Source organism: Balaenoptera acutorostrata, chromosome 17 (genome assembly GCF_949987535.1).
Source record: "Balaenoptera acutorostrata chromosome 17, mBalAcu1.1, whole genome shotgun sequence".
NCBI classification, from domain to species: domain Eukaryota; kingdom Metazoa; phylum Chordata; class Mammalia; order Artiodactyla; family Balaenopteridae; genus Balaenoptera; species Balaenoptera acutorostrata.
The window spans coordinates 19,231,644-19,257,707 of NC_080080.1; the positions used below are offsets into that span (position 1 = coordinate 19,231,644).

Here is a 26,064-nt window from a genome sequence, read left to right on the forward strand (position 1 = left end):
TTAAAAAAATATTTTTATTTATTTATTTGGCTGCGTTGGGTCTTAGTTGCGGCACGCGGGCTCTTCCTTGAGGTGTGTAGGCTTCTCTCCAGCTGTGGCGCTGGGGCTCTAGAGTGCACGGGCTCAGTAGTTGCAGAGCACGGGCTAGTTGCCCCTCGGCATGTGGGATCTTAGTTCCCCCACCAGGGTGGAACCCACGTTCCCTGCATTGGAAGGCAGATTCTTAACCACTGGACCACCAGGGAAGTCCCTGAGCCCTCATTTCTACTAGGCCTTGACCTTGGCCCCTATCCTGTGGTAACAGAACTTTCAAAAAAAAATTTTTTTTTTTGGTGGAAGAATGCCCCTCCCCGACTTGGCGAGTCTGTCAGTCAAAGGGCCCTGCTCACCCAGGGTCAAGAGGTAGGCATGTGACTCAGCCAGATTTGACCTACCCAGCCCAGCCTTAGCAAAGAATCCTGCTAAGTCAGGATCCCCCAAATCGTGATATCTGATCACTCTTATTATTTTATCAAGTTCCTCATCCTCCATCTTTGACGTCTAAGTCCCTGGCCTCAAAATCACCCTGCCCTCGGTGTCTCCCATTAATAAATTTCCATCCACTGACCCCCTCACCCTGTTCCATGGCTATAAATCCCCACTTGTCCTTGCTGTACTTGGAGTTGAGACCCATCTCCCTCCCCTGCTACAATACTCCTACTGCACTATTCTTAAAGTCTTCCTTACCATTTTAACAAGTATCAGAATAACTTTTTTCTGTAATATCATATGGTCTTGGGCAAGTTGCAAACTCCTCAATCATCAGTGCCTTTTTTCGTCCTTCCTCCCATCCTTCCTTCCCTCCCTCTCTTTTTCTTTGGCTAGGCTATTCCAGGCTGGGCTGAACTCTGTCAAGTGCTCTTAATTACTGAGAAGATGGGGTTAATTCCTGTCTGGATCTGGCACCTAACTTCCTTTGCAGAAGATCCCAAATGCTCTCTTCATGGCTACCAGGTAGAATGTCTCAGCTACTGTCTTCCACTGGAGAATGGGATCACCAAAACTACCCTCGAGCAGCTGGGAGGATTAAAAATATAATACATGGAAAACTGCTTTGTGTGTTGCAAAATTTATATAAATATATTTTTCAAAAACAAAAGAAAAAGAAAGAGGGCTTGATGAAGTGTTGAAATTGTTAAAGTGCTCTGACTAAATCTTTAAAAGAGGAAATTATACGCCTGGACACAGCAGCGGTAGCCTGATTATCCAGGGTCAGCTGCTGCAGCTGTGAGCAATTTACCCACGTGACTCTCTGCTGTCTGTTACCCTCCATTTAAGGATAAGATAGCTGGAGAGCAGCTCAGCAGTTGAGGGAGATATTTACGTGAGTAAAGAAATGTGTTCATCGCCTTTGCAAAGGTCACACAAAAATCTCAAGGTACTCGGTCATTGTTCGCGATAAAGGAATCTTGTAATATTTTATGAGCTAACAATGATTATAGTTGCAATATCTGACAGGCTGTGTGAGCTGATGCAATAAAAGTTGAGAATTTTTTTCCTAGACTAGTGGAGGTTATAATTAGCATCCAATCTTCTTTACTGATTAAGAGCCGGATTGCCTTGATGTGAATCTTGAATCCACCATTTACTAGCTCTTGTCTTCAGCAAATTACTTAACCTCATTTTAAGAATGAGAATTATTATGATACCTAACTCATAGAGTTATTTAAAGGAGTAAATGAATAGAGTGATTAGAACAGTGTCTGGCATATAGTAGGGACTCTGTACATTTTAACTGTTATTTAGAATTGATCAAGTCAAGTACAATAGCTGGCAAGTGAGGGCCATAAGAGGTAGACTCTGCTAAAAGCTTTTGCCCACCTCTATCATTTAATTCTCACAGCAGCTCTGTGCAGGAAAGAGTTACCATAGCAGCCTTGAAACAGAAAAGCCTGCTTGTGGGGCTGGCCCGTGGCTAGCTTCTGGGAACTTGGCTTTTGAAAGGTTCTCTGAGTTACCATCTGATAAGGCAACTTCGCTTACCTGGGACACTGAATTCTGCTGTACCAGCCTGCCCAGATTGTTTGCACAAACAGTGCAATTAATGGAGAATACGTGCTTTCCTTCCGAGAGTCTGGAAGGCAGGGAATGAGGCTGCCTGGGCAGGCAGAGTATACCTCTGTGAGCAGCCCCCAATAAAAATCTTGCCCTCTGAGTTTCAAGTGGGTTTCCCTGGGCAGAGATATTGTACACGTGTTACTGCATGTCCCTGCTGGAAGAAGGAACCAGTTCTGCCTGGCCCTGGAAGGGAGAACAGAGGAATCCCGCACCTGGATTTCTCCAGACAACACCCAATGTGTCTTTTTCCCTTGCTGATCCTTCTCTGTGTCTTTTTAAGATTAAAAAATCTTAGCCACAAGTCCAATCATATGTTGAGTCTTTCTAGTACATGTGGGTAGTCCTAGGATTTCAAAAAGCAAAACCAAAAACCCAACGAACCCACCAAACATAACTCTCAAAGGTATATAATATGACTTTAATAAATTTTAAAACCTGAGGAATGGAAGAGTTGAGATGTCGACAAGGTCACACAGTAGGTGAAGGAGCTGGGATGTAAATCCTGCCTGTTTCCCTCCAAAGACCATGTTCATTCCACAGTGCCGGGCAGCCACACCCGATTACACACATCCTGGACCAACAGAAACTCTTTGCTAAGGCACAGTGCCTAGTAGCTACCAGTTAGCTATGCAGCCTTGGAAAAGTATCTTAAAGGCTTTGAATTCAAGAATTCTTCGCTGTAAAACTGTAATAATGATAATAATATCATTATATATATATATATCTATATATACACATATACATTTGCATGCAAGTTAATTACTCAGCTAACAAGTTCTGTCTTGATTACAGAGCATCATTAACCATTCATAAATGAAGCTGGTTAGGATTTCGTAAGTGGGTTTGATTTTTATGCCTACTGGTTTCAAGCTAGGGCACCACTTTTATCCAGCAACCTTTTGCTCAAAGCCTAGAGGCTGACTTTCTTTAATGTTTAACTTATGAAATTAATCATTAGCGGGACAATTCAGAGCTCTGCTTAAGATACTAGCTGGTATTTATCATTAACTCTAACGTACACATATGTGGTGGCCATGTTTTCATAACTCAAAGTTAGAATCTGTGATCTAGCAATGAGTTGCTGTGCTGGGAAACTGGAACTCCCTTGGAAACTCTGACTCTGTATATAGAGAATATTCAATCCTCCTAAAACCAGGGAAAACAAACTTCCGTGGATAAGATTTGCTAACAATAAATCCTTATTTTATCCTTTACATCACAACGTTATGGCATTTATGTTTATAGCATTATAAAATTACACTGTAGGGGCTTCCCTGGTGGCGCAGTGGTTAAGAATCCGTCTGCCAACACAGGGGACACGGGTTCAAGCTCTGGTCCGGGAAGATCCCACATGCCGTGGAGCAACTACGCCTGTGCGTCACAACTACTGAGCCTGCGGTTCTAGAGCCCGTGAGCCACAACTACTGAGCCCACGTGCCACAACCACTGAAGCCCATGCGCCTAGAGCCTGTGCTCCGCAACAAGAGAAGCCACCGCAATGAGAAGCCCACGCACCGCAACGAAGAGTAGCCCCCGCTCGCCGCAACTAGAGAAAGCCCGCACAGCAACAAAGACCCAACGCAGCCAAAAAAAAAAAAAATAATTACACTGTAATTGAGGTATAATTACTCACTCTTTGGAAATCATTTGGAAACAATTTGTGGCATCCTCTATCTTCTCTCTGAAGTCGAGATGCACATTATCAGTCAGTAAACGGTAGTATAAAATGCTGGTTTTCTCTAGAGCTTGGTATCACCAAGTTTTCTGTCTGGAGCAAAGATGACAGCATTAACTCTAACCCAAACACACCATTTTTCATGGTGGAAAGTCCCAGTCACTCCAACCAATTCTGAGTTCACACTTATTAGCGATAATATCCATTTGGACATTACCACCTGAGTGGCCTCATACAAATTACTTAACCTATTGGTGCCTTGGTTTCCTTATCTGTAAAATGGAGATAATAAAAATACCTGCCCTGTAATTAACAGTTACTATTTTGTACACTTAAAAAAAATTTGTTAAGAGAGTTGATCTCATGTTAGGTGTTCTTACCACAGTAAGATAAATTTAACAACAAAAAAAATTAGAATATCTGACTCAAAGAGTTTAAGAGGTTTCAATAAGTTAATGTGTAAAATCTCTAGAACAGTGCCTGGCACATGGTGTAAAATAAATAACCAATAAATAAAATATATCCTACAACTTCAATTGCTCTTTAATTGCTTCTATATCCAGTTTATAATCTCTACAAGACTATAAGCTGTTTAAGGCCAGGAACCATACTGGCATTTTACAATTCTATCCACCTTCCAAACCTCAATCAATAGCCCAGCAGGAAACATATTAGACCGTCAATGAACAGTTGTGAGTGCCACTGTGGCAACATCAGTTAGGAAAAAACACCCCAAAGTATACTGAGTGGTTTGAGTGCCTTGCAAACCAATGCTTCTAGATCAGGGGCTTTCAAAATATTTGACCACAATGCAGAGTACTAATTTTTATGTTACAAATCAGTGCACACATGACCATGGCCATGTTTATATAGTGTATATCTAACTGAAATAAACGTTTTGCAAAACAATCCTTGACCTTATTACATAAACTATGCTCTGAAATTTTCTATTCTAGTTAAATCCAATCCACTGCATCTCAAACTTTTAAAGTGCATTCGAATCACTCGGGATTATGCTAAAATGTAGATGAGATTCAGTAGGATCAGAGATTCTGCATTTCTATCATGTTCCCAGGTGACACTGTGGGTCCATGGACCACACTTTGAGTAGCAAGAGTCTAGTGTAGTCTATGAAAAAAATTCTTTTTCTTAGTAGTTCTTATTTTTAAAAAATTTTATTGAAGTATGGTTGATTTACAATGCTGTATTAATTTCTGCTGTACAGCAAAGTGACAGTTATTTATACATTCTTTTTCATATTCTTTTCCATTATGGTTTATCACAGGATATTGAATATAGTTTCCTGTGCTAAAAAAATGTTTTTAATGCTGGGGGAATGACTCCCTAAACTTATTTCACTAAACCCCACTAAAGGGCTGCAATCTGCAGTTTGTAAAACACTGCTCCCAATAATTTCAAAAGTTTCTTTCAAATAATTCCAAGATTATCTCCCTAACACTGGGATAGAAATTCTAGGTCTGTGTAGAAGTGGAGGTAGGAGAGTCTACAGTAAGAATGATTCGAGTATTACCTTTCATATTGACTCCTAGGCGGAAATGCTTATCTGGTTCCCAGCCCTTTCCTCACTGTTCTAAGCCTACACCTTGCAGCTATATTAGTAAACTGATTGAGCGCTTATTAAGAGCAAGGCACTGAGCCAAGTGCTTTATATCTACCTCCTGTACTCCTACAACCAACCTATGCAGGTATGCCCATTTTACAGATGAGAGAAGGTAAGTAGCTAATCACCGGTGGAGCTGGGATTCCAGAGCCTATGTTCTTGCAATAGCCAGCCTCTAAGAACTGAGCTGGCTCTAGTGATCCTTGCCTCCTGGTTATCACACTCATAGTCCTCTCTCATACTCAGTAGGGCTGACCTGGTAACCAATAGAGTATTGAAGAAACGACAGTGTGTGACTCCCAAGGCTCAGTTAAAAGACACTGTAGCTTCTGTCTCACATTCTCTTGGATCACTCCCTCTGCAAGAAGCCAGGTTGCCATGTTATGAGAATTCTCAGGCAGCCTTATGAAGAAGTCCATAGAGCAATGGACAGAAGCTTCCTGCCAACAGCCAGCACCAGCACTTGTATGGCAGACACAGAAGTGAGCCACTGTGGAGGCAAATCCTCCAGGCTGTCAAGCCTTCAGATGACTGTAACCCCAGCCAATGTCTTGACTGCAACCTCATAAGAGACCTCCAAGCCAAACCACCCAGTAAGCTTCTCCCAAATTCCTGAGCCACAAAAACTATGTGAGATCATAAACATTTATTATTATTTTATACCATTAAGTTTTAGAGTAATGTCTTATGTAGCAATAGATAACTAACAGAGTTCCTGAACAGTACACTATATTGCATTATGATTCAGCTCTAAAAAAAAAAAAACTGAAAATCTGATGAAGGCCTTTTGGATACTTCTTCAGTGTGGCAGCTTGAACCATGGTTCAGCAAATTTTCATTCTCCCAATGCAACCAACCTTGCGAGAGCCATCTACTTCCCATCCAGACTTGACCAGATGACCTGCTATAGCCAGCTGGACATGAAGCTGTCATGTTAAATCACACCCAAGCAGAAGTTTTTGGAGACACTGCAAGAATCTGCCTGCCTTCTCTAGCTTCTGCCCTCATCTGTCAAAACAATATAGTCCAGAGAGTGGATGCTCCTTTACTCTGAGTCCCAGAATGAGAAGGCATGAAACACATAGCTGAACGTGACCCCCAGCTTGCCGACAAGCCGAGCTGAGCCCAAGCAGAGGCACAGTTGACTTACAGAGCCATGACTGAGAAATAAAAGCCTGTAGTTGTAGCACAAGATTTTAGGGTTTAGCAAAAGCTGACCCGTACACTCACCGTGCTGTATGATGCTGTGCTCCATAAGCCGGTGGCAAAGCTGTTCCGCCTCTTTCCTTGTGGTGGCCTCACCCTCTTGAACCAGCCAATCCAGGAATTCAGACGCCATGAAGGTGCGCTCATACTTGACCCCTTCCTCTTCCCTGGGCTGCAGGAGTGTGTTTTCAGGGCTCATCAGCCTGGGAGGAAGAAAGTGAAAAAAATAAATAAATAAATAAACCTACCCTTACCAGTGGGGAGAGGGAAGAGAGGAGGGGAAAGATAGATTTGGGGGTTAAGAGGTACAAACTACCATGTACAAAATAAACAAGCTACAAGGATATATTGTCCAGCACAGGGAATATAGACAATATTTTATAATAACTTTAAACAGAGTATAATCTATAAAAATTTGGAATCACTATGGTGTATACTTAAAACTAATATTGTAAGTCAACTATACTTCAATTTAAAAAAAAAGAAAGAAAAAGAAACCTACACAAAAGGAAAATTACTCATTTGACATCCCCCATCCCAGGCTTCTGTGAAGTATCGCCGCAAGGTTGTCAGACAGACAGATGTGGCTGTCAGGCGCTGCCCCAAACGCAATTGTCAAGAGAAGGATCTGCTTCAGAAGTGAATAAGATGCATTTTTTCCGGGTGATCAGAAAAAAACTGAAAAAGCAATCCAACACTCTAGCTTTAGCAAACTGTATTCAGTTTAGCCATCTTGAAAGGGAGCTCCTGACCAAACCCCACCCTACTTTTCTAAAAAACTCTTGTATTTCTTTCCTAAAGGCATTTTTCCTTTTCCCAAGTCATTGGGCTAATAAGAAGACTACTTGCTATGGACTGAATGTTTGTGTCTTCCCAAAATTCACATAGTTGTTAGGGGAACCACTGATTGAAACCACCCACCCTGGCCAGGCTAGATAGTAGCCACTTGCTGAAGTTATCTTAAACAGGAGGTCCTGGTAAGGAATGCGGAACTAACAAGCTACCACCAATGGGAAGAATTCGGGAAAGGTCAGAAGGAGAGAGGAGACGCCAGTCTGTATGTCCTCCCAACCTCCCAGAACCCTTCTCACTGGAATCCATCTTGGCTGAGAGGTTGCGCGCACCACCAGGAAGGACCCTAACTCAGAATGATTGGCCAGAGACAACCCAGAAACTAACCCCATTCCCATAAAACCCGAGACTGCGAGCCACGTGGCCCAGCAGTTCTCCTGGGTTCCCTTACCCTGCTGCTCTCCGCCCGGGCACCCCTTCCCAATAACGTCTCTTGCTTTGTCAGCACGTATGTCTCCTCAGACAATTCATTTCTGAGTGTTAGACAAGAGCCCACTCTCGGGGCCTGGAAGGGGTCCCTTCCTGCAACACAAGGACTAGGGGTGGGAAAGATCTTGGGATATGTGAGGGTATGAAAGGAAATAGGTGTGCCCTGACATAATGGGGGGGTTGGTAGGGACCAGGTCAGCAGATCCTTATGGCCCCCACTGAGGATTCTATTTTAAGTGCAATGGAAAATAACTGAGAAGTCTCAAGCAGAAGTATGAGAGGATCCGATTTAAGAGTTCAGTATATTGGCAACAATTACATAGTATGCTCTAAATGTATTTCCACGTAAAATACATCTGATATGAGAGGGTCCACCTATTAGGCTCTCTAGGGCCCTAGAAGGGGTCCCCCTTTCTGCAACATATTGAAACACTAAAGACCAATGTGATAGAATTTGGAGACAGGGCTTTTGGGAGGTGATTATTTCATGAGGGTGGAGCCCTACTGGGGAGGAAGAAGTTTTCCTCTACCCTTTTAGGTTCTTCTGGCTGGTCTAAGAAGTAGATTGACATAAGACTGATTAACAGGAGAAAATCATACAAAAGTTTAATAACATGTACAGGAGAGAGACCCAGGGAAACTGAGTAACTCACCAAAATGGCCAAAACCCTCACTTTATTTATTTATTTAACATCTTTATTGGAGTATAATTGCTTTACAATGGTGTGTTAGTTTCTGCTTTATAACAAAGTGAATCAGCTATACGCATACACATATCCCCATATCTCCTCCCTCTTGCGTCTCCCTCCCACTCTCCCTATTCCACCCCTCTAGGTGGTCACAAAGCACCGAGCTGATCTCCCTGTGCTATGCAGCTGCTTCCCACTAGCTATCTATTTTACATTTGGTAGTGTATATATGTCCATGCCACTCTCTCACTTCCTCCCAGCTTACCCTTCCCTCTCCCCGTGTCCTCAAGTCCATTCTCTACATCTGCGTCTTTATTCCTGTCCTGCCCCTAGGTTCTTCAGAACCATTTTTTTTTTTTTTAGATTCCATATATATGTGTTAGCATACGGTATTTGTTTTTCTCTTTCTGACTTACTTCACTCTGTATGACAGACTCTAAGTCCATCCACCTCACTACAAATAACTCAATTTCATTTCTTTTTATGGCTGAGTAATATTCCATTGTATATATGTGCCACACCTTCTTTATCCATTCATCTGTCAATGGACACTTAGGTTGCTTCCATGTCCTGGCTATTGTAAATAGAGCTGCAATGAACACTGTGGTACATGACTCTTTTTGAATTATGGTTTTCTCCGGTTATATGCCCAGTAGTGGGATTGCTGGGTCATATGGTAGTTCTATTTTTAGTTTTTTAAGGAACCTCCATACTGTTCTCCATAGTGGCTGTATCAATTTACATTCCCACCAACAGTGCAAGAGGGTTCCCTTTTCTCCACACCCTCTCCAGCATTTATTGTTTGTAGATTTTTTGATGATGGCCATTCTGACCGGTGTAAGGTGATACCTCATTGTAGTTCTGATTTGCATTTCTCTAATGATTAGCGATGTTGAGCATCCTTTCATGTGTTTGATGGCCATCTGTATATCTTCTTTGGAGCAATGTCTATTTAGGTCTTCTGCCCATTTTTGGATTGGGTTGTTTGTTTTTTTGATATTGAGCTGCATGGGCTGCTTGTAAATTTCAGAGATTAATCCTTTGTCAGTTGCTTCGTTTGCAAATATTTTCTCCCATTCTGAGGGTTGTCTTTTCATCTTGTTTAAGGTTTCCTTTGCTGTGCAAAAGCTTTGAAGTTTCATTAGGTCCCATTTGTTTATTTTTGTTTTTATTTCCCTTTCTCTAGGAGGTGGGTCAAAAAGGATCTTGCTGTGATTTATGTCAGAGAGTCAAAACCCTCACTTTAAATACTACCTTCAGCTAAAGACAAAAGAGGATGTTGGGGTAGTGGTCCAGGACTTCAAAGGGGAGGAAGGCAATTCACATGGAGATGTAAAGGCAACTGTTTGGTAAATAAATGTTTGTTGTGTCATGCAGAGACAATGGGACACAGAGGGGAATTTTAACAAACAGACTTGGCCAGGTTTCTCCTTGCCTACACACCTAGCTCATACTATAGTTATCTATGTTGATAGCTCCCTTCCTGGAACAGGTCCTCTCTCTAAATTTTTTTAGGCAGTTAGGTCACAGGTCAAAGGTTCTTCCAGAGTCTTTTGGGCCTTGATTGTTTTCAGCTCGAAGTAATCCACACACCAAACAGACATTTTGGGGTGGCCAACTTTGTTCCCCTACAGACCCATGATGAGATTACTGTCCTTAAAAGAAGGGACAGAAGAGAACTTGCTTCCTCTTTCTCTCTTGTGACGATAATACAATGAGAAGACCTCTGCAAACTAAGGTGCCTTACCATACACCAGGTCTGCTGGCGCCTTGATCTTGGACTTCCCAGCCTCCAGACTGTGAGAAATGAGGGTCTATCGTATAAGGCATCCAGTCTATAGTATTTTTGTTAAAGCAGCCTGAACTAAGACAACGACATAAGTCACTCCTTTACAACCCCCCTAGCCCCACGTATCCTGTCTCACAACTACCTTCCCATGCACTCTTCACTCCTCTAGCTTCTGCCTTTACTACTAGGGGCACAAGCATTCTCCCTTGTGTCCATATACAATGGACATCTTGTAGGTCCCCCATGTGGTTGACATTAATAGCATCAGATGCCATTGAGCACTCCCCTCAGTTAGAAGGACGTCACACACTGCACTGGTTTCCCTCTGTTCCTACCTTTTCCCAGTGACCAGTGTGGGTTACTGCCTCCTCATCTCCATGGACTTTAAAGGCTGGAATCCCTTGAGATTCAGTTCCCCAAATACCTCTCTTCTCTCGTCTCTCAGGCAAGTTCTTATATCCCCATGGCTTCAATTACCATCCATGCCCCAAGGATTCTCAGATTTATATCCTTAGACCAGGGCTCTATTCCCAACCCCAGACCTTTGTATCCACATGGACATCCCAAAGACACCTCAAAATCAACAAGCCCAAAACTGAACTCAGGTTCTTCCCTCCAAACCTGAGGTCCTGTGCCTGTGAGTGCTTCCACCATGCAGCCTGAAAACAAGGCTTCATCCATGATGCCTTCATCTTCCTCAACCCAGTCTATCAGTCTGAACTGTTGTTTTTACCTCCCAGATAGCTCTCATATATGTCTAAGTCTTTCCATCTTTGGCACTGCCACTGCCTTGGCCCCAAATACCAACACCTTTAACCTAGACAATTACATTGGTTTCTTAATTGGACTTAAATGCACCCACTCTTGTTCTCAACCCAACCTCAAGCACCCAAGCCCAGACACAGCAATTAAAATGATCTTTTAAAAATTTGAACCTGAAAATGTCCTGCCCCTGTTGAAGATACACTTTAATGGCTTCTCATTGCTTTTAGGCTAAAGACCAAAACCCTTTATATGGCCTATAATGCCTGCATGACCCTGACCCCGTCTCCTTTGGAACATTCTCACCTCTGGCCGCTGTGTGCTCCAGAGATGCTGGGCTTCTTTCAGTTCAAACATATCATGTCCATCTACCACAGGGCCTTTGAATATGTCATTCCCAAACCTGGAACATTCCTCCTCACTTCTCTCAACTATTCCTCTACTCCTCAAGCCTACTTAACTCCTGATCCTTTGCATTTCAATCATTATCAGATCTCCATTGCTCCCTATACAGTCTACGTAATTATCAGATTAAAGACTACCTTCCTTACTCAATTATAAGCTCCAACAGGATAGATAGAGTCCATGTTTGTCCACGAAACCTTGTACAATGAAAACAGAACCTCATAAAATGTCACAATCATTGTATCATCTTCCTTTAGAACTGTTCCTGATGAGTTCTTGTCTTCTATATGAAAGTTCATTTCTCTCTTTTAAAAACCTTCAGGTCTTCTCAAACTAACAATAGTATGCAACACAAATTGTACCATTTCATTCTAGAGCAGGAAGAAACCTTAGAGATTATTATGATACAACCCCCTCTTCATCCATATGAGAAAAATGTAATTCTCATCCAAATGAGAAAAAGTGAATGACAGCATTCAGTGTTGCGGGGAGGAAACTTGCTCAGGGTCATACAAATGAGAGCACTTTACATGTTTATAAATCATATCATTTGTGGGTAATTGAACCTGCGTACCTCAATGTCCACTCATATGATGTTCATTTTCAGTGCTTTCAGACTTAGAGCCCAATCCTACTGTGGAAAGAATATTCAACTAGGAATTTGAAGATTTAAGTTTTATTCAGAATGGGTCACTTGGTAGCTGTGAGATGAAAAGCAAGCCACTTTTCTTTTTTTAACCTTCCTTTTTCTCAGGAGTATAATGATAGCTTCGCCCATCTGTTGTGAGAATGATACGGTGAGTGTGAATGAAACAACTTAACAATACAAAAGACAATGTACATACAAAGCGTTAAACTTAACTAATCATGGTGCATTCCTCAGGGCGTGTTGAATTTGTGCCAGTAGCTACAAGGGGACTCCTATGAGTCACCTCCACTCTTCCCAGAATCTTCAGCTTTCTACTATTTGGAAGCCATGGAAGGAGCACAGCCTTGGGAAGCAGGACACCTGGGACTCAAACACAACTCTGCCACAAACTAATGACATGATTTTTCACTACTTCAAGTGTCCCCAAACTCACATTAAATGAGGAAGATAATACATGTTCTACTGCCTTCACTGGATTGCTATCATTAAAAACTTTTGTTAAAAAATTCTAAGAATGTAAGTGTATGCTTTTATATTTAAGAGTATTTACACTAAACTGATAAGAACAGATACCATACTTGATCTTAGCCAAAAGTTCAAGAAGTAACTAAGAGTATTTATAAAAGCTTTTAGCATATAACTGAACTTATTAAAAACCTTATTCAGCTTGTAACAGAACTCACTTTAAAATCTTATTGGCAGGGGAGTGATAAATTAGGAATTTGGGATTAACATATACACTCTACTATATATAAAATAGGTAAACAACAAGGACCTATTGTATAGCACAGGGAACTATACTCAATATCTTGTAATAACCTATAACGGAGAAGAATCTGAAAAAGAATATGTGTGTGTGTATATATATATATATATATATATATATATATACACACACACACACATATATGTATATATATACACACATATATGTGTGTATATATATATACACACACACATATATACATGTATGACTGAATCATTTTGCTGTACACTTGAAACCAAAATAGCACTGTAAGTTAACTATACTTCAATTAAAAAAATTAAATCTGCAAAAAAAATATTATTTAGACCTCTTCCTAAGTGAACCCTCTTCTGTACTTTAATCCATCCTTAGAAATAGCTACTAGGCTGCTTTCAGAGGCTTAGTAGCAGCTGAGTTGGTATGAGCCATAAGAACTATATTTAATATAATAATGACCAGGCCCTCCTTAGAAGATGGAAGGGACAACTGCCACATAGACATCAACACAAGGGACAGAATCCTGACATTCCATACGAGATTATGTGCCATGATGGCCACATTCGCTCCCCTCATGCTTCTTTCCAATTGACTTCACTGCTTCTCCCATCAAGAGGTTGAGTCTATTTCCCCTTCCCTTGAACCTGGGCTGCCTTTGTGAATTGCTCTGCCCAACCAAATGCAACAGAGGCAACATGATTTGACTCCCAAGGCAAGGCTTTAGGAAGCCTTGCAACTTCCACCGTTGCCCCCTTAGAATGCCATACTGAGACCGCGGTGTAAGGAAGCAAGTGTAGCCTGTTGGAGGTGAAGAGGCCACAGGCCCAGGCGATAGCCAGCACCAACTCTCAGACATGAGAATGAGGCCATCTTGGACATTCCAGCTCAGCTGACCCTCCAGCAACCGTATGAATGAGCCCAGGTGAAACCAGTACAGGAGTCGCCTTGCAAGCCACAGAATCAGGAGAAATAATATATCATTGTTGTTTTAAACTAGTCAGTTCTAAGGCGCTTTGTTTTGTAGGAATAGATAACTAGAATATATTCATATCAATGAGAAATGGCAAAAAAGATGTGAAACCCACAAGGAGGAACATGTCACAGCAGTTGGAAGGTACTGAAAGAACAGTGCATGAATACCGGAAGGTCCTGGAAATAAACTGTATAAAATAAAGCCACATGGAGTTAGACCTGGGAGCCTGCATCAGTGGTAGGAATCTAGAAAACAAAATGCCTAAATAAGGAATACTACCATTTCCTCATTTCTTTTCACCCTCAAATAAGGTATTTAATTTAATTAATTAATTTATTATTATTATTTTTGGTCGCTTCGAGCAGCATGTGAGATCTTAGTTCCCCGACCAAGGATGGAACCCATGCCCCCTGCATTGGAAGCGCAGAGTCTTAACCACTGGACCGCCAGGGAAGCCCCCAAATAAGCTCTTTTAGAGTGAAGACTAGCTTCCTCAGTTTTCCAGTTTTAGATGTTATTTCTCTAAGAAATCTCCCATCCCACAAATCTAGACCAGTGCCACTTCTAAGGGCTCCCAGAGTCCCTGAAAGGCCTTCTCAGAGCCCTGGGGAAATGGCCTGCTCACTTAACTATAAGCTTCTTGAGACCAGGATCCCTGTCTATGTGGTTGATAGCTGTTTCCTAGTACGGTAGGTCCTAGAACAGTATTTCCTGAACGATAAATGAAACTCGTTTCTCTGCATTCCCCTGCTACACATCATTATCCAAGAGTATATCAGAAATGACCCCCTTAGAATTCCCTGGTGGTCCAGTGATTAGGACTCCATGTTTCCACTGCAGGAGGCATGAGTTCGATCCCTGGTCAGGGAACTAAGATCCTACATGCTGCAGAGTGGCCAAAAAAAAAAAAAAAAGGCCCCCTTAGAATGACCCTGTGTGGAGACGAGGTGAATCAAGAGTTTCTGCCCTACTGAGTCATCTATGAGACTCCATTTAAGATACAGACACAAACGCCTGGCCTTCACTGCTGTTGTCAAACCACTCTGTCGCTTCCAGCTTAGCAATTTTCCTTTCAGGGTGTGGGCAGGACAAGTGGATAGGGGTTAATTTGTGTCACTTCTTGAAACCAGAAAAATGACCTGCCAGCCCTCTAGAGCTCCTGCTAAGTAGCTCCTGGCCTCTGGACAAATGGCTGGTTAGCTGCTGCTGCCAATGTGAGCTTTAGACGAGAGACCAGTTGGCAGGCCTGCCTGGATCGGCTCAGCTAGCTATTTAAAACATGCTCCACAGCCCTTAGCTCTTCCTTATTTCATTTTCCCTTAAAATCAAGCATAATACTATTCCTATCCAGATTCTTCTCCTTAGGACAAAGGCTTGCCTGGGACTGATTTTAGTATCAATATGTAGTCACAGTGTTAAGACACTAATTTGACTCACTACTTGGTCCAATGATCTCTTGCTATGTAACAAGTTGCCCCAAAACTTGGTGGCTTAAAACAACCACCATTTATGGGAATGTATTTAAATTGGTGCAGCCAGTATGGAAAACAGTACGGAGGTCCCTCAAAAAACTAAGAAGAGAGTTGCCATAAGATCTAGCAATCCCACTCTTGGGTATATATTCAAACAAAAGTATAATTGAAAAAGATACATGCACCCCTATGTTCTTTAATTTTTTTTTTTTTTTTTTTGGCCACACTGCGCAGCATGCGGGATCCTAGTTCCCCAACCACGGATCGAACCTCGCCCCCTGTAGTGGAAGCAGAGAGTCCTAACCACTAAACCACCAGGGAAGTCCCACCCCTATGTTCTTAGCAGCACTATTTACAATAGGCAAGACAAGGAAACGATCTAAATGTCCACTGACAGATGAATGGATAAAGAAGATATGGTACATATATGTGCAATGGAATACTACTCAGCCATAAAAAAGAATGAAATAACATTTGCAGCAATATGGATGGACCTAGAGATCATGATACTAAGTGAAGTAAGTCAGAAAGAGAAAGACAAATACCTTATGATATCACTTCTATGTGGAATCTAAAATATGACACAAATGAACTTATTTACAAAACAGAAACAGACTTCACAGACATAGAGAACAGACTTGTGGTTGCCAAGGGCAGGGGAGGCTGTGTGGAAGGGATGGATTGGGAGTTTGGGATGAGCAGATGCAAACTATGATATGTTTGTATACTGAATCACTTTGCTTTACATCAGAAACTAACACAACACTGTAGATCAACTATACTTTAATAAAACAAATTAAAAAAAAAAGCCCAACCACCATTTAATCATATCTTAGTATTCTGTGGGTTGCCTGGGGCTCAACTGGGCAGTTCCTCCATCAACTTTGCTTGGGATCACTCATGCAATTGCAGGCAGACAGTGGGCCAGGGCTGGATGTCTGGCCCTGCAGTGCTCCTAAGTCAGTATAGCCTTTCCTTCCCATGAGACAGCCTGGACATTGAGATGCAGAGCTCAAGAGGAAAGAAGCAGATGCTGCCAGAATTTTTTTACACTTTTATTAGCATATATTAAGATATTAATAATAATAATAATACAATATTATTAATATATATCCACTTACCAGACAACTAACCCATTTAACATGTAAAATGCAATGGTTTTCGGTATATACATCGAGTTGTACAACCATCACTACCATCCATGTTAAAATACTTTATCACCCCAAAGGAAATGCTGTACCATTAATAATCATCCCCCACTTCCCCATTCCCCCTGCCCTAGGCTAACACTAATCTACCTCCTACATCTATGAATCTGCCTCTTACAGACAGTTCATATAAATAGAGTCATACAGTATGTGGTCCTGTGTGACTGGTTTCTTTCATTTAGTATAATGTTCTCAACATTCATCATGTTGCAGCATGTATTGGTACTTCATTCTTTTTCATTGTCAAATAATATTCCACTGTATGAATATTCCACATTGGGTTTATCCAATCATCAGCTGATGGGCATTTGCATTGTTTCCTTTGGGTTATTGTGAATAATGTTACTTTGAACATTTATATACAAATTTTTTATGTGGACATATGTTTTCTTTACTCTTGGATATACACCAAGAAGTAGAATTGCTGGGTCATATGGTAACTCTTTTTAACCTTTTGCGAAAATGCCAGACTGTTTTCTAAAGTGGCTGTGCCACTTTACATTCCTACCAGTACAGTATGAGAGTTCTAATTTCCCCACATCCTTGCCAGCATTTGTCATCTGTTCTTTGTTATTAGGATCCTCCTGGTGGGTGTGAAGAGGTATGTGAGTGTGTTTTTGATTTGCATTTCCCTGATGATTAATGATACTGAGCAGATTTTTATGTGTTTATTGTCCATTTATATATCTTCTTTGGAGAAATGTCTATTCTGATCCTCTGTGCATTGTAAAACTAAATTACTTGTCTTTTTATTATTGAACTTTTAAGTGTTCTTTATATATTCTTTGATGCAAGTCCTTAAATCAGACATATGATTTGCAGATAATTTTTCCCCATTCTATGGCCTGTTTTCTCACTTTCTTGATGGTACTGTTTCTAGCCCCAAAGTTTTTAATTTTTATGTAGCCCAATTTATCCATTTTTCTCTTTTGCTGCTTGTGCTTTTGGTGTCACATGTCAGAAACATTGCCTGACACAAGCCCATGAAAATTTACTCTTATGTTGTCTTCTAAGAGTTTCATAGTTTTAGTTCTCACATTTAGCTCTATAATCCACTTTGAGTTAAATTTTCTAGAAGGCATGAGGCAAGGGTCAAACTCTGTTTGCTTGTATGCAGCTATCCAGTTATCCCAGCATCATTTGTTGAAAAGACTATTCATCCTCCATTGAATTATCTTTTTGACTCTTATCAAAAACCAATCAACAATGCCAGGCCTTCTTAAACTGCTTAGGCTCAGAAGTCACAGAATGTCAATTGCCCTGAATTATACTTGTTTAAAAGCATTAAATTAAAGACAAATGTAGCTTCAATTCCTAACTCTGCACACCTGTTAGCTACATGACTCTCCTTCCCCGAGTGTAAACTGCAGATAACGACAGTGCCTACTTGAGGAGCTGCTGTGCAGTTTAAGTGTGATAATGCACGAAATGCTTCAATCGTGGTGTTGAATACACCTTAAACACTGAATACATTTTAGCTGTAATGATGATGATAATGATTATGATGATAAAAATTTTCTAGATGGAGCCATAAGATCAAACCCCTTTCTTCATGGCAAAATGAACTAAGGTTCTGTGTGTATTTCTATAGACAAGAATAACGATTCCATTTTAATTAGTAATGAGAAATGGGGACGATGCTCTGAAAGTCTTATTTTTATAGAACAAATTCATCTTCAGTCAAAATGGTCCTGTGTGGGCCTATAATCATGACATAAAGCCACACACCTTACAAGGTGTTAGGCATTAACAATATTCGTCTCCTGGAAGTACTCACCAGATTTTGATGGTGCATGTGACTGAGTTCGACCTTTCCTGGATATATATCTGAGTCATATTTCCCAGACTCACTCTAACCCAGGGGAAAGGCAGCATCACAATAGAAGGAACTGCTACATTTAGGAGCCAGTACAGGAATAGAAATAAGCTGATAGCAATCTCCTTGTGCATTGAAAAAAAATTCAAAGGAACTGAGAAGGCCCTATATAACGTGGGAACATATGTGAATGGTATACAAGGGCACAAGCTAGGGAGGGATCCAAAATGACCCATGGGCTATTAGGCCGGAAAGATGCTTTAGAATTTAAAGAGCTTTAAAAAAAAAAGTGTTAGTGTAATGATAAATTATTTTGAAAAGCAAAACATAAAATTATATACATGATAACCATTAAAAATTAAAAATTCATTCATCCAAATATTAAAAGAGTTACCCCTGGGGGCAGTTTCTGAATGATTTTTCTTTTCACCTTAATATAATTCTCTATTACTCAAATTATTCCCCAGAGAGAGTATACTATGTTTATAACTGGGAAAAACGTTATCAATAAAGAAGTTATATTAAGGTTAAGTTTATGTTTAACCAGACGACTTGTCCCTGACAAAATGCTTATATTAATGCCCAATATAATAAAGTTGCTCCCAATGTATAAATTATATATTTAGATGTATGCTTCCAAAATACAGTTTGAATGTGTAACATTGACTTGTGTGATTAGGAAGAAAGTATGAATTATGGCGAAATGCTTATATGAGCATTGATATTTTTGAATACTATGCTATTATCTATAGAATAGATGTGACAGGCATAAATTGGTACAATTTTCATAATAATTTGGTTAGGAACTAGTAAACAGAAAGCTGTTTGGTTAATATTTGTCAGTAAAACTATTATATATTAAAAAAAGGTGAGGGAAAGGTAAGAAAAACAGCATTTTACACTCTTTACCAACAAATACCTTTCACCTTCCTTCACTTGCCTTCATAGTATACACTGAACAGAACATACTCTGTCTCACCTTTTTTCCTTACTCATGTTCTTCCCTTACATCCTCCCTTCTCCCCTTCCCTGGAGAAATCCAAACTATTCTTCAAAAAAAAAAGGCACTCCTTGTACAGTGGTGCAGGTTGTTCACTGCACAAGGGAACCTCGCTTCAGCGACAAATTAAGTCTAAAATCCAGTGCCCACTCCTCAGAAGCAGTCCCTGTGGAGGAGAGGTACTGTAGGAGCCTGAAGGAAAGGGCAAAAGGGTGTCTGTTCCTCATTTGCACAAAGGTGCTAAGTGAGATACTGGGGCTCTGCTTTGAAGGGCTAAAGTACTAACTTCTCTTTGAAAATATCCCAACTAAAAAGCAATTCATACAGATCTCTCCTTTCTTTTGAACTTTGAGCCAGTACCACAGTTTTGTATATATTCTCTCAATTTTTAACACACTATTTTTACCCCTTCAGCTAAACTAGAAGCTTCTGAAGGATACACACCATGCCTTCAATGCTGGTGAAAACCCAGCCCCGGGAGGCAGTATAAATTAGGTGCTTAACAAATATTTGTTAATCAACTGACTGGAAACTAAGAATACCACAAACAACAGTAACGGAGAGTGTTATTTGTCTTTGATGTTAAAATCCCTTCCTCTTTGCTTGCTATTTTAGATTTGCTGGGAAAAAAGCAAGAACTTTTTTAGTGCTGGTTTTATGCTCTGAAGAGACTGATATGCTGGAACCTAAGTTGTAATTTTCACATTGCCCACAGTTTTTAGTGTTGTGCTAAACATTTTCAGCTTTTTAGTGTGGTTGTATTAAACATTTCAGCTGTTGTTATTGAACTTGAATCAGCTTTAGATAGAAGCTGAGTGTGGATTCCAAGGCCATGGCTGTCGTAAAAGGCTACATTCAGCTATGGTTTCATAACCATAAAATTACACAAGGAGAGAAACCAAGCACTTCTACACTGAATTCAAAACAATTCAAACCTCTGTGAACCCTTTCAAACAACTGTCAAGGGAAGCTGGGTTCTCAAACATATTATAAAGGCTCCTTTTAAGGGAATGGTTATTATTTATTTTGGATGCTTCCATAATTATTAGAAAATAGAAGGATTTGCTGCCAAAAACAAAGAAAAAAAAAGGAGGTAAAGAAAGAAGGTTAGGTGGGGTAAGATGAAGTAATTAAGAAAAATTAAAGATAATACCAACAAGGGAAAACAAAATGAACATATTTTAAAGAGGTAAGAAAAAATGATAAAAAACTGAACACAATGACAAGTAGGGACTACTTTTCTGCAGGTTAACAGGCTAGGTGACAGAAGGAGCACTTTATCCTGCATATTTGTGGAAGTTACATGAAAAAGAATGGGAAACAGTCTTTCCTCTTTTTTTTCAACCAAGGTCTTACATTGTACAATCCTAAGACTCCCTCTCTTAAAACAGATTGAAAAACCACTGCTTTGATACATCTATGGCCAACTGATTTTAACAAGGGTGCCAAGGACATCTAATGGGGGAAATAATAGTCTTTTCAACAAATGGTTCTGGGATAATTAGAGAACCACATGTAAAAGAATGAAGTTGGACCCTTACCTCAAACCCTATACAAAAAATAACTTAAAATATATTAAAGACCTAAATGTAAGAGCTAAAGCCATAAAACTTTGACAAGAAAACATAAAGATAAATCTTCGTGACCTTGAATTTGGCAAAGGATTCCTAGATATGACACCAAAAACACACGAAAAAAAAGGAAAAATAGATAAATCAAACTACATTAAAATGTAAAACTTTCATGCTTCAAAGACACCAGCAAGAAAGTGAAAAGACAACTCAATGGATGGGAGAAAATGCAAATCATATGTCTGATAATGGATTTGCATCTGGAATATATAAGGAACACTTAAATAAGAAGACAACCCAATTTAGAAGTGGACAAATGATCTCAATAGATCAAAGAAGATATACAAACGGCCAATAAGCACATGGAAAGATGCTAAGCATCATCAGTCATGAAGGAACTGCAAATCAAAACCACAATGAGATACCACCTCACATCTACTAGTTGGCTAAAATCAAAAAGTCAGATAGTAGCAAGTGCGGGCAAGGATGTGGAGAAACTGGAAGCTTGTTGGTGGGAATGTAACATGGTACAGTCAATTCAGAAAATAGTCTCTCAGTTCCTCAAACCATTAAACACAAAGTTACAACGTGATCCAGCCATTCTACTCCTAGGTATATGTCCAGGAGAAATGACAACCTATGTCCCAGAAAAACTTGTACACAAATGTCCTGGCAGCATTATACATTGTTATCAAAAAGTATAAACAACCCAAATATCTATCAACTGATGGAGCTGAAAATGTCATATATCCATACAATGGAGCAATATTTGGCTATAAAAAGGAATGAAGTACTGAAACACACTACAACATGGACAAACCTTGAAAACATTATACTAAACGAAAGAGGCCAATCACACAAGACCATAAATTATATCATTCCATTCATATGAAATGTTCAAAACAGAGAAATCTATGGAGACAAAGTAAATTAGTGATTGCTTAAGGATGAATGGAGAAATAGAGAGTGATAACTAAGAGGTACAGGGTTTCTTTCGGAGGTGACAAAAATTTTCTAAAATTGTGGTGATGGTTGCACATGTCTGTGAATATACTAAAAATCATTAAGTTGTACACTTTAAATGGGTCAATTGTATGGTACCCAATTATATCTCAATAAAGCTATTAAAAAATCACTACTTTGGACATTTCATTTATTCATTCATTAATTCAATAAATATTTACTGAGCATCTTCTCTATCCTAGGAGATGCAGAAATGAAAAGACATGGACTTTGTCCTTAACTTGCTTACCATCCAGTGGGAAGCAAACATTAAAAACCTATAGGTGGGACTTTCCTGGTGGTCCAGTGGTTAAGACTCCATGCTACCAATGCAGGGGGCCCAGGTTAGATCCCTGGTCAGGGAACTAGAGCCCGCATGTATGCCGCAACTAAGAGCCCGCATGCTGCAACGAAGATCCCGCATGCCACAACCAAGACCCGGAGCAGCCAAATAAATAAATAAATAAAATATTAAAAAAAAAGAAAAACACCTATGGGCAAGGTAGATAAACGCTACGATAGAGTTATAAGTATATATAGAATGAAAGGAAAGTAAGGAAGAAAATACCCAAGTCTACCACAGAATGAAAGGAAAGTAAGGAAGAAAATACCCAAGTCTACCAGTATATATAGAATGAAAGGAAAGTAAGGAAGAAAATACCCAAGTCTACCATAGAATGAAAGGAAAGTAAGGAAGAAAATACACAAGTCTACCAGTATATATAGAATGAAAGGAAAGTAAGGACGAAAATACCCAAGTCTACCATAGAATGAAAGGAAAGTAAGGAAGAAAATACCCAAGTCTACCACAGAATGAAAGGAAAGTAAGGAAGAAAATACACAAGTCTACCAGTATATATAGAATGAAAGGAAAGTAAGGACGAAAATACCCAAGTCTACCATAGAATGAAAGGAAAGTAAGGAAGAAAATACACAAGTCTACCAGAGTCTCTTAAGGTCAACTCCTGTTTGACGAAACAGGAGTTGACCAACAGGAGTTGACCTTAAGAGACAGTAAGAGGGGGACTTCCCTGGTGGCGCAGTGGTTAAGAATCTGCCTGCCAATGCAGGGGACACGGGTTCGAGCCCTGGTCTGGGAAGATCCCACATGCCGTGGAGCAAATAAGCCCGTGTGCCACAACTACTGAGCCTGCGCTCTAGAGCCTGCAAGCCACAACTACTGAGCCCGCGAGTCAAAACTACTGAGCATGTGTGCCACAACTACTGAAGCCCGTGCGCCTAGAGCCTGTGCTCCGCAACAAGAGAAGCCACTGCAATGAGAAGCCCGCACACTGCAATGAAGAGTAGCTCCCACTCGATGCAACTAGAGAATGCCCGTGTGCAGCAACGAAGACCCAACCCAGCCAAAAATAAATAAATAAAAATAAAATTAAAAAAAATTTAAATAAAAAGAGACAGTGAGAGGATACAGGATCAAGGAGAAGCAAGTACAGATGCACAGAATGAGGAGATATCAGGACAAGCAGTTCAGTGTTAAGTAGCAGCACGAGGTGGGGGGGGGGGAGTAGGTGGCAAAGCAGGAGGAGATAAGCGTGGGCAACGGGAGGCCATTAGGCCAGAAAGGCTCTGATCCTACAGGTGATAGAGCGGATGAATTCTGAGCTCAGGATTGTCAATGAAGATAACAAAGATGACAGCATAGTGATCTTTTGTATGATGGTCACCTTTTCACTTTCCATTATGACAACTGTGCTTTCAGCTCAACAAATGTTATCAGCACTTACTGGATACCCCACTCTGCACTGGTCACTAGGATACAAAGAATAAGTCAAAGTTCCTATTCTGGAAGACCAGGAGGAAGCAAAGTTACCAAACTTCTTGAAAGCTTGAAACTGCTCTCGTACACTCTGATTTCACCCATCTGCTAGAAACCGGCAGGGAGTCATCGGTGGCAAAGGACCAATCACTGACCTCAGTCTAGCAGTAATGGGATAAGGAAACACACAGCAAGCTGGAGCCACTGGTGTTCCCGGAGATGCTAACAGCCTCTCAGCCACCTCTTAGCATGCACTAGAGGGAAGGGCATGGTCTGAAGAGTGAAATGTGATGGCAAGGAGAGACTGCACAGTCTTTTTGAATCTATCTGTCCTAGCGCAGGTAGGAAATATTGATATAATGAATACAAAACAATATCCCCGTGCCACACAGAAGCAATCTGGGACTGATCTGGATGATTTTCTTCTCCTCTGCTCTTTCCCATCAGTACAAACAGTTCCAGGGTGACAGTGGCAAGGGGAGGGAGTCCTAGGTTTCTATCTCTGAACCGTGATTTCCAAGCTGGGGTTGGGCTCTATGATCCTCTGAGTTTCTTCTCTTATGTAATGAAGGTAATAATGCTTACCTCAGTGGGGTTGTGAAAATTAGAGGTAATCTGTGTGAAGCATCTAGCGTATTGTCTGGCACAAAGCAGCAGTGAACAAATGATACACACACACACACACACACCCCCGAGAGTTGACCCTTATCAACTCTTATCAATCCTTGTCAGGTTGGACGATAGTCCCAACCAGCCAGTAGAACCAATTACAAGCACCTGGGGAGAGGAGGTGACAGGTGAAACATAGAAAAACCAAAGTTTAATTACTTAAAAGGAAATTTTATACTCTATAGAGAATGCTAACACTGAGGCAAAAGTTGATTTTATTTAGGAGATTGAATCATGGTAGAATACAGAGGACAATTTTATAAAAAATATCATTTGGGTCGTTGTTCCATAAGTGTGTTCAGTTTGTGAACACTGATAGAGCGGCACACTTATGATATGTGTGCTGTATATAATGATATACTATACTTCAATACATTTAACTTTATAGTTAAAGTTTGACTACATATTTAACTTTAATAAAGTTTAAAATGTTATCTGCATTTTCTTTCTTTCTGGTCTGAAAGACTCTTTTGTTAGGGGCTCTAAAATTAATAAATGCTTTCTGTAGATTTGGTAGAACAAGGCCATTGTTTACACTCCCCAGCTCTGTGTGAAGAGATTGTGATTAAGCAAGGATGTTTTCATTTAGCAAACAAAGCAAGAAAAACAACATAGCAACTACAGCAAGTCCCCTGCATACGAACCTTCAAGCTGCGAACTTTCAAAGACGTGAACGTGTGTGCCATCAACGTCGGGTATGAGTGACACTGCAGCTCGCCCTCCGTCTCCTATTGCTGACGATCCTTCAGCTCTACCATCTCCCACCTCCTCTCCCTCCTCCAGTCAGTAACTCTCCTTGCCTGTTCACTCGATGCCAGTCCCTGTATGCCAGCTGTTGTACCGTACTACAGTACTTTTCAAGGTACTGTACTATAAGATTAAAAATGTTTTCTTTATTTTGTGTGTGTGTTTGTTTTTTATGTATTATTAGTGTGAAAAGTATTATAAACCTATTACAGTAAGTACTATATAACTGATTGTGTTAGTTGGGTACCTAGGCTAACTTTGTTGGACTTACGAACGTGTTCTCGGGACAGAACTCGTTTGTATATGTAGGGGACTTACTGTATACCTCTTGGAATCATCTCTGCATTAAAAGACAAAGCCGCCTGCCCAAGGAGCCTCCACACAAAGCTTCTAATAACAGAGGAATAACCTCCAACTTTAAAAACCCCAACGAGTCAAGCCTTCCCCTGGTATCGCTCCTAGAAGGTCTACTTTTATTTTGCTCCAATAAGTGCCTCTCCCCCCAGGAGGTCCTTCCTTCTCTCCTACTCCCTGTGTGTTCTTCTTCCCCTTTGTTGCAGAATGTTTGGCATCACCTCACCCTGCCCCACCCACCTTAGATCCATTCACTCTAGAATCTCAACACTTAAAAACACACAAGAGCCATTTCCTCTAGAAAAGACTCTGAGTTCTTCATCTCTTCCAGATGGAATAAACTGACACTTGATGTGAACTAGAGTTGTTGGATTCAAAGCATACTGGAGAGAGACATTATGCCATCTCTACAGGTGCACTCAACTGGAGGCTTAAAGCATGTTACTTAGCCCACCTCAAATTTGCTTTCCTTCCCTGTAAATTGATGGGGAAAATCTCTCCCTCTTAGAAGTAAAGGAAGAATTAAATAAAATAATATGTGGAAAACATTTAGAATGAT

General features: G+C 40.5%; 1 protein-coding gene across 10 annotated transcripts in view; it reads right to left on the reverse strand.

Annotated features, from left to right (window-relative positions):
• The window catches only part of DEPTOR (DEP domain containing MTOR interacting protein), a 148,826-nt gene that overhangs the window by 71,430 nt on the left and 51,332 nt on the right, over positions 1 to 26,064 (reverse strand). For all 10 annotated transcript variants that reach the window (XR_009005794.1, XR_009005795.1, XR_009005797.1 and 7 more), the window contains one exon: positions 6,624 to 6,802. Coding sequence is in view for 6 of the 10 variants with exons in the window: in XM_007188832.3 (XP_007188894.2) it covers positions 6,624 to 6,802 (179 nt within the window). In the remaining 4 variants the exon portion in view is untranslated. The remainder of the gene's footprint in view (positions 1 to 6,623; positions 6,803 to 26,064) is intronic.